Here is a 10,020-nt window from a genome sequence, read left to right on the forward strand (position 1 = left end):
ACTAACCTCTGAACTTCCCTTCTCACTTCCATTTCCGGTTCACCAGCTCTCTGAGTTTCCCTGGATCTCCTTATTGATTATTTCAATAAACCTATTAAACTTTTACGCTGGTTCTCTGAGTGGTTTCCTGCATTTGGGTCAGATCTCTTAAAAATATCATGACACAAGCATGCTCAATAACATTTAGGTTTGGGTTCATTGAAAGGCCACTACAGAGCAGTCCAATGTTTTCCTCTGAGCAATACTTGGCTGTTTTTGCTGAGCGTTTGGGTCATTATCCTGTTGACCTTTGACTGACGTCAAGCTTTATGACACTGGGCAGCACATTTCTTTCAAGAATCCCTTGATATTCTTGAGTTTTAATCGAACCGTGAAATGATTCAAGACCCCCTGGGCCAGATGAAGCAAAGTTGTCCCAGAGCATAACAGGGCCTCCTCTGTGTTTCACACTTGGGACAGTGTTCTTGTCACTTGTGTAATCTAGCAATGTGTACTTCCATCTTATGAGGTTTTAAACAAAAGACAGGCCCACGGTGACATGGTGGTCCAAACATGTTTCACTTTACATTGATTACACCCCTTAACTCATCCGTTTTGCAGATTTACTAACTTCAAAAATCAGCTTCTCTTAAGCCTCCTTGCAGTGCCTATGGTCTCTTTTTTATCGTAAGTAATAAGGGTTTTATTCAAGTATCCAACTCCCTTTAACAAGTCCTGATAAAAAGCAGCTCTGATTATTTTAAGGCATCAACAATTAGGTTCAAGCTCTTGAAAAAATGTAACTTTTAATATAGGATGGAGATAAATTTAAGGTCTGAACTAAAAACTAAAAAACGAGGGAGAATGGAAATCTCTGACTCATCGCAAAGGACATTTGGAGGGTTAAGCTGGGTATAGAGGGATGCAACCAGACCTGTAAAACAAGTCTGAAGATTAAATATGCAGAACCAATGAAGAAACAGATATTTTCCTGTGACGGCCATGGGTGTGGAAAAAAAAAGCTGCAAAGTATCCCACTGAACCAAGAAAACAGTGGGAGATAATGATCCAAGACAACTTTATAAAATATGCAAAATATGAAGGGATTCAGGAAAATTAATACAAAATCTAGACATTCTCCAGATATGCAAACTGAAGATTATTGTGCGAAATTTTTATTTACACCATCTTACATGAACACTCAACCTCAGGGAACTGATAATAACATTTACACAAATATACAGTGAAATTGTGAATATAAAAGGAGTTTATAGCTGCAACACTAAAATAACATAGACAAAAATTTGGCTCCTTTAAATAGTCTTTAAATTTATGGATGAGTTTATCTTTTCCCTCTTTTTTGATACTGCATTATAGGTTGGGTTTTATAGTTTGTAAATGATGGTAGCAGTGCAGCTGTGAGCTTCCCCTGCGGTGCTAATGTTGTGTTGAGTAACAGACCTTGAGGAAGCTGAGATAATATTTGGTGTCCTCCACATTCATCTCCTCGGGGTTGAAGTCACAGAGCGCCCTGCAGAGAGGCTGCGGCTGGGCCTGCTGGAGGGGCTGCAGCTGGGCCGTCTGGCTGAGAGACGCTCTGCTCCCGTCGCTGCTGCTTCCATAGTAGCGGCTGTCCTCCGTTTTGTGGCTGGAGGGGAAGTTATGCTCAGGAGGGAAGACAGGCTCCCCCGACATGTCAGTGCGATGGTTGTTCGCTGACGTTCTTAAGGCTGCCTGTAGAACAGGAAACAGTCAAATATCTGCAGTTTTTCATCTTTTCTTTTAAAGATCCTTCACATTGAATTTGGCTGTAAAAATGTGTACAGCTGTTTAGAGTTGAGTTCAAAAACATGGCAAAAAGAAGTGAGTGATGTTTTTTTGGTTAAAAAAGTTTGAGTTGCTCTTTACATATGTCAAACATATTCTTTTTTTTTTATAGAATGGTAGACTACTGATATTTAGTTGTGAAGCTTATATCAGCCTATGATAATATCATGGATTCCTAGTTGTGATGCTTTCAAAAAATAAATAAATAAAAGGAAATTAGTTTCAGTGCATTTAGAATTTTGTCCAACCTGCTTCATTAAAGATTTGCTTCAAATCCCCACCTTGAGTTCAGTTAGAGTTCAAAAAGCTCGGCTCAGTTCAGGAGGTTGAATCTGGGATCGTTTTACATGTCAGACACGACGGTATCATTTTACATGCAATTGTTTTATCTATATTTTGGTGCCTAAGAGAAACATGTACTACAGTGCAAAAGTTTTCATATACTCTAAATTTTACATATTTTGTCTTGTTAGATTTATAGTCTTGTTTGTAATTGATTTGTATATTTTTGACTAGTGTACTTGAGAAGGATAATGTACAATAATGAGCATTTCTGTAAATGTACCAGAATTAGTCTTAGCAGCTATTTTTAATCTTCTGCTGACCCTGAACAGTTGTTAAAAGTTCCCCTAAAACAGGGTTAAGTTAAAATACATATTATACATACATAGTATTCATATACAATATATTTTACATATATTCTCACAAGCACAGTTGAGTTGCACAAATTTGAATTGACAAGAAAATTATATATATATATATATATATATATATATATATGTGTGTGTGTGTGTGTGTGTGTGTGTATATTTTTTAATGCATATTTTTTAAAAGTAATTTCATATAATCCTAAAATGATTGGTGAGCAATCAATACTGTATAGAGCCATCTTTCACTCTAATTTTAGCTGCCATTTATGTTTTTTTTTTTTGTTCTACCAGCTTTAGACATTTGGTGACTGAAGTTTTGCCCATTCTTCTTTGGAAACTACATCAAGCTCAGATAGATTGGTTAGGGAATGTCTGTGATTATAACCTTATGCTTTACTTTTCACCCCTCGCCTCAAACTCTCAAACGGATTTAGTTCCTGACTGGACTGTCTTTATAAATAAATATGTATTGAGCTAAACCAACTCTTATGTTATTTGGCTAAAGTTCAAACCTGCACTCTGGCTTCAGGTTTCTGGGGGCTTTTGGGAGACTTTCTTCTAGGTTAGCCCTGTATTTAGCTGTATCCCATCAACCCTGACCAGCTTCATTGACTCTGCTGAGAAAAACATCCTTAACTTAATATAACTCTCCAATATTAAAGGTAATGTTTTTGATACACATGCCTGCAGGACCCAACCGATGCATGAGTCTGCCACAGAAGAGATGCTGAGGTAAAAATGTTGGTGGCATGGATCAGATAGCTGATATCTGTCAAAGACTGATGGCCGAGCTGCTATTTAAAATGACTGAACAGGACATGAGGAAGAGACTATATTGTATTTGAAAGGAGGTCTAAGGGAAACAATGCTGGGACAGCTTGTCGGCCAGGTGAGTTGTAAAATATTGACATATCGTATATCTGACAAAATTCCAATATTGTGCATTTCTAATCATGGCAATCAGGTCCCAGGTGTTGCGTTTCAGAATGTGATCTGGACATAAGTGAATCTCTCAGTTTGTTACCTGAGCGCTCTTTCTGTATCAATGCATACCCCTTAGTATTAATTAATTATCCATGAGCACTTTAACGTGTGCACTGGCTTTGTCAGTGGAGGCTTGTTTTTAAGAATGGGACTCAGGGGGAAATACAGGGGTTCGTATTTATGCTGTGAATTTTGGTCCATTATTGTTGCATGCAAAGAACACATTTTGTAAACAGAAATTCGGAAAATAATGCAACATATCAAAGTAAACTTTGAAAAACATTTTAATTAAAATATATTTTCAGAGTAATTTTCAATTTTTCTCATATTTTGTTTTTCAATTTTTTTTTTTCATAATTTAGGTAGTTTTTTTCTCTCTACATTTTTTTAAGTTTTACATTTGTTTTTTTCCGATTTTACATTTTCTCTACTCTTTTTTTAACTTCTGCTTTTCAGATTGAATTTTACGATTTGCACCATTTTCTTAATGCATTTTTTCATATCATATTCTCTTCAGTTCTGAGGGCAAGCTTTTCTCTGGAGTGATGACTCAACATGCATTCCTATTGGTCTTTACAGGTGGCAACAACATTGTAAAGGTCAATGTGTGCTTCAAGAGCGAGCGTTTTGCTTTGGAAATTAGACAAAAAATTAAAAACAAAGATCTGAGAAATCACCAAAGTTACTTTCTTTCATCATAGAGGTTTTTTTTCTTCTCTGAGTAACATTTACAACAAATATCCTCTGCTTACAAAAATAATGGATCAAATTAATTCCCTATTTATTCAGCTCTTTATAATGTGTGAATTGAGCCCTCATCTCTGAGTTAACGTCTATCAGTGGAACAATGAACCATCTATATACAGTTCTAAACAGACCTCCTCGCTTCAGGCCAACAGGAGCAGAGAAAAACATTTTAATACATGGGATTATACTCTAGTGTGACTGTTACAGAATTAATTAAACGGCTTCAGGCACCAACGTGCATAAGAGATGAAACACCATAAAAACTAACTGGAGCCCAGTCAATGGGCAAGTAGCAACAACCATCGGGAAATTTTTCCATTGTTTACACCTAAAACCTTCAACATGGATCACGGCCATGCATACAAAAGACTAATTATTTCATAATATTGCTAAAAGGTCAAATGCCAAACTCAAGATTTGTGTTTTAACAAATGTATTTCAGTAAAATAGCTCAGACCGCGGTGTAAAGGTTGCCATCTGTTGTCCTCAGAAGAAGTGTCGGTATCATTTATTTACAAAGTAAATAACTAACTGTGATGTTATAATAGGTACTACCAAGACCTGATAAGGCAAGCTGTTCAAACACAAAGAGAAGTACATTGAAGATATGAAGCAGAGGTGGTGAACAGGTAATAAGTCCATTTATTACCTTGGAGAAACATTATCTACTGAATTATACATCATCAGAGGTGCAAATAAATGACAATTCCCTGCAACCATTACTAACAATTATTTGCAAAGGCAGCCATAGTGTATTTAGAGGTTTGGGTGGGTGGAAAAACTCTAACTTTTTAATTCATGAAAAACTTCTAAACATGGTTATTAATAATAAAGAAAGAAAGAAAGATACAACTTATTATATAAATAAAAATAAGGTAAAATTCCTAGTTTTTAAACCAATATTTTGTGTCTTTGCACTCATGACAACTTTTCTTTTTGAGGGCGGAACCAACTGGAGAAAGTAACTTCTCTGAGATTTGCTACGTTTCATAATAAACGCTTTTCTTCTGTTTTTGTCATAAAACACAACAAACTGAAAAATTCAGAGTACTCTTATCTTCGAGAACATTTGGTTCCTTTGTCAAACATATCAGGATATGAGATTAATGAATTTCTATATCTTCTGTAGAAGTTTTGGCAAAATATTCTAGTTTATAGTTGTCTGCATCATATTTAGGCTCTACACAGTTACTTTGAATACCTTTGTTTAAAATTTAGACAGAATTAAGGGAGGTATCTTTATTATAAACGTCAAACGTAACGTAAATGGGTTTCATGCAGAATTGTGCACTAATGCAAATCATTTCTGCAACAATAATAGCTTATATTAGTTGACAAACTTCATAATTATGTTCTTTATTTTTTTTATTAAAGAACCCGCAGTTGATTTGTAAAAGGCTTGCATTTTTATCCGTTCCAAAATTATTGGGATTCATCTGCAATAAATTCAACCTTTGATTACATGATTTTTAGTACAGAGCGGCAAAAAAGCGTCTCTTATTTTAGGATTGTTAAAGTTGCTGAGCCATATTAATCTGTTTGTAGATCATTTGGCTTTAATTTCTCTCTTTCAGTTTTTTTTTTATTTTATAAATGAGGGTTTTTCTCTTATCTTTTAATGTCTCTGTGAGTATAGAATAGTCCAAATGAGACATTCAACATAGGATTTGGAAAAGAAAAGTTGTCATGATCGTAAAATTTTTCGATACCATTCTTGATACAATGGGAATAAAACCATTTGCAGTAAAATAAAATAAAAAAAATCTCCTTTTATAATCTCAACATGGAATATGCTTTCTTAACAGTCTGAGATTATATTAGTTAAATATGTGTGCAAATGAATGTAAAATAAATAACCCAAATAAAAAAAGATTATACAAAATGATTAGGTTGTTTTATGTATTTTTTATGTCCAAATAATCTGGAAATCTAAGATTAAAATGAGCAAATATTCACAAACAACCCTTAATATTGATACCATGGTAATTAAGTAGCCCATGGTATCTAGATACAGTATTTGAGTATCAATACTTTTCAGATTATCAATACTTCTGACAACCCTAATCTGGAAGAAGGTCATAAACAGCCCTAAAGGCAGAGTCGCTTGTGTCTGAATATTACCACCGAGCCACACCTTTAGGTTGCACAATATAGCTCACGTTTCTGTGGTTGTGAACATCAACATACACTTATTTTCGGTAACACCTCATCTTGCAATGACATAATTGTTGAAGTGAAAATGAACACCCCCCACCCCACACACACACCCACACGCATACTGTACTCGTTCTGCCATCATAGTGAGGACCATGTTTTGACTTCCATTGAAGTTCAGTCATTTTTAACCCTTTCTATGCCCTAACCCTAAAACTAACCCTAAACCTAACCATTACCAATGCATACCTCACCCTAACCCTAACCAATTGACACCTTAGCCCTAAATAAGCATGTGAGGACTGCAGAGGCGTAGCCCGAACATTTTAATAAGGGTGGCCAGGCAATAACAAATGAACACTGAGGGGTGGCCGAAAGCAGATAGGCACCAAAAGCTCACGGTCAATCTCTACTGTTCCAACAGGAAAATTAACGAGCAAAACATCCATATTTTCTAAATAAAGACAAACTATACTTTCCCACAGGCTTTGCTAGAGGAAGATATTCAAATATCTGTGCTTTCTACATAAAAGGTACAGTGGATAAAATTCTTTGAGGTTTGGGCAAACATCTTTTCCATTATCATTACTTACCTACTTTTATCAGTAATAATCTGCATAAAATCTATTTTTACAAATACTAATATCTACATAAATTGATAAGTTAATAAGTTTTTATTAAAATTGTTATTTATCTATGATTTCACTGAAGACTCCCAAATGACTTGCAGAGACGCATCATTTTCTCTTTACCCCATAAGACCCAAAATCTAGTTCTGAAAAGAGCAGGAATTCTGTATTTATCATCTTTAATGTTAGTATATTGATGTGCAGAATTTGTTGTCAATTAATTGTTAATATAAGAAAAATTAAAATGTTTTGCCACTATCTGTATTAGAGGGAAATAAATGGTAGGGGTGGCCACAGGGTTGGCTAAGGGTGGCCATGGCCACCTCTGGCCCATCATCAAGCTCCGCCCCTGGAGGACCAGCAAAATGTCCTTTCTTTGCAACAACTGGTCCTCAATCTGATGGTGAAATTGGAAAAATGGTCCTCACTCTGAGGGCTAGACAGGTAGCCCTATATACACACACACATAGATGCAGAGCTTATGATCTAGGTGTAATGAACTGACCTCACTGCACCCCTGCCTCTCTCTGTGTTGACTCACCTGCTGCAGAACCTTCAAGGCGCCCCTATCTACAGGCACTGCATACCGGCCCCTCTGAGGGCCTTTGCCAGAACCAGACAGGCCCTGGAGTCCCTCCAGGAGCCGAACCAGCAGCAGGTTTTCAGGGAGCTCCTCCACTTTCCTAACAGGAACAGGAGCTAGACACTCCGGGCAGAAGAGTTTGCTTTGGGCCACCTCATGCCTCTCCAGGCAGGACAGGCAGAAGGTGTGCTGGCATGGCAGCACCTTGGCAGAGGCGTCCAGACGCTCAAAACACAGAGGGCACTCCAAGAAGGAGAGCAGGGTCTGCTGCTCCGATTCGGGGCCATCGGAAATACTGGAATCCACCATGCTGAGAGAGAGGAGGCACAATAAAACTGATTACATCATTTAAACTACATCAGAACAACTTTATAAAGTTATAAAGTATGACTTCACTAAGTTAGAAATACGGATCTAGTATAGGAGGTGTTTACAGTAGGTGAGCGCTGCGTGTTTACAGGTGTCCTAACTCACCTGAGTACACAGGTAGGAACAGGAAATATCAGTAATCCTCCATGTGAAGGGGAAAAAACATTACTAGTAGTAGTATTTTCATTTAAATCTTACCTACACGTCACTCCACGGCCTGCCACGGTGTTTATAGCCCAGCGCTCCGGCTTTAGGAAATGCGTAATTTTTTCGCGGCGGCGGTCGCCATGCGTGAACCCGGAGGAGCGCAGCGGCTCTGAGGGGCCAGGAAACACCTCAGCTCAGCGGTTACATGGAACCAAACACGGAGCCCACCTGTGGAGCCTCTGGCCGAGACAAACCCGCGGAAAACAGAAAGGTTTCAACTCCAGGAAGACTCATTCTGCAGGAACTGTGTCGGATTTCAGAGTCATGACGAGTTTCAGTTTAACCCTTAGCCTGCACTGTAAAAACCAGTTTTGGAAAGCGTTAAATATGAGTCATTAAAATGAAAAGAAGAACCTGAGGGAAACTTTTAGGCTACACCAGGAGAGCTTTAAAATCCAAAATACAATTTTACATCGAGTCCAGCAAAAGAAAAGCAGATTAAAGCTAAAATATTACTATATTACCTTTTTACATTTTTTTTATTAAAAATATCTGCTCTGAAAAACATGTTGCAATTTTGTTTGTTTTTTTTAGGTAAAGAAGCATTGATTTTCTTCTAAAGAGTGTGGAAAATGTTTAAAAACAAGTTTCCTTTTTTTATTAAAAAATATATTTATTTAATAAAAAAAAAATAATAAAAAAAATAATAAAATAAAAAAAACTTTCCGATCTACGGATAAGAAAAATAGATTGAAAACACATATTTCTGGTTCTTTTCCATTTTATGGATTATTTAATTATATAACAATTACCATTTCCTTTTTTTTTTTTTTTTTTAGATAATCTTAACAAAAATAATTATTAGATAAACCTTTCATTATGCATATCATTAGTTTAATATAGCTTATTTGGTTTAAAATATATAACTGCCAGGATTATTTTTTTGCAATACATAAAACATTATTTCCAAATGCGTATCAAAAATGAAAAAAAACATAAATATACATACCCAAAATTAATATATAATAAAATATATGTATTTATTTCAAATAATTAAATTCAAATTTTGAATTGCACAATAATAATCAGATTTATTTCAACATCTGAAATAAATACTCTTTAGCACCAAGTAAGTATACTTTCTTAATGCTAAATGCATAAACCGGATGATTATTTATTTAAAATAAATACACTTTATTATACAAATGAATATGCATTATGTAAAGTTTATTTGTTTGTATGTGTGTAAAATGATCTAAAAAAATATTCCTTTAAAAACCTGAAGCTTGTAAGACCGCTATATTTTAATACTTTATTCAAAAACGTTCTTAATCATTTGTAGAAACCATCTCCCACTTTGGAGCAAATAATTATTGTTCTATTATTCTAACATAATTAGAATTATTTCTTTGAAGGGATAAAAAAATATATTATAAGACAATTCTTGATTTTCATTAACATTACATGAAACAAACTGCCTTTTTTTTTTAACCAATGAAAGTTATAGATATACTCATAACTTCTGAGGGGCAAAAACTTTTTTTTTTTCTTTTTAATACTAAAGCTGCTCTTACCCGAAAGCTGCTCGGCCCCGTTCCGATTACGTTTTCAGCTAATCTACCACCTTGCATGAGTCACCATCAGTCCCAAGTTTGCTGATAATCTACTGACCAGCATCACCTTCCTCGGTGTCCACAACACAAGAAGACTTTTCCTAGACCACCAAAGCCACATCGCTGGACAAGAAGGACATATTAGGGATCGGCCTTAATAATCCTGTATCAGTTCATCTCTAGTTCAAACATGTTTCCTACAGCAGGCATTCGTTTGAAAAGCTTTATACTGTAAATTCATTCAACATTTTTTTCTTGAACCTTGAATGTTTCATTTTTTGTAAAAAAAAAAAACAACTAAAAGTTTATTTTTATTTAATAAATTATAAATAGATGAA

The 10,020-nt window shown here is 35.5% G+C and overlaps 1 protein-coding gene across 2 annotated transcripts in view; it reads right to left on the bottom strand.

Moving 5' to 3' along the window:
* LOC107101464 (putative E3 ubiquitin-protein ligase SH3RF2) overlaps positions 1-8,407 on the bottom strand; it is a 29,104-nt gene extending 20,697 nt beyond the window's left edge. Inside the window, exons 1-3 of one of the 2 annotated variants that reach the window (XM_015400408.1) lie at positions 8,125-8,407; positions 7,512-7,863; positions 1,441-1,713 (exon numbers count right to left, since the gene is read on the bottom strand). In XM_015400408.1, the coding sequence (XP_015255894.1) occupies positions 1,441-1,713; positions 7,512-7,862 (624 nt within the window). In that variant the 5' untranslated portion in view covers position 7,863; positions 8,125-8,407. Of the gene's footprint in view, positions 1-1,440; positions 1,714-7,511; positions 7,864-8,120 lie in introns of both variants that reach the window. The other variant, XM_015400401.1, reaches the window with a different exon arrangement.
* Positions 8,408-10,020: the final 1,613 nt, after the last annotated feature.

This window comes from Cyprinodon variegatus, unplaced genomic scaffold, assembly GCF_000732505.1.
Source record: "Cyprinodon variegatus isolate N-32 unplaced genomic scaffold, C_variegatus-1.0 Scaffold31, whole genome shotgun sequence".
Taxonomy (NCBI): Eukaryota; Metazoa; Chordata; class Actinopteri; order Cyprinodontiformes; family Cyprinodontidae; genus Cyprinodon; species Cyprinodon variegatus.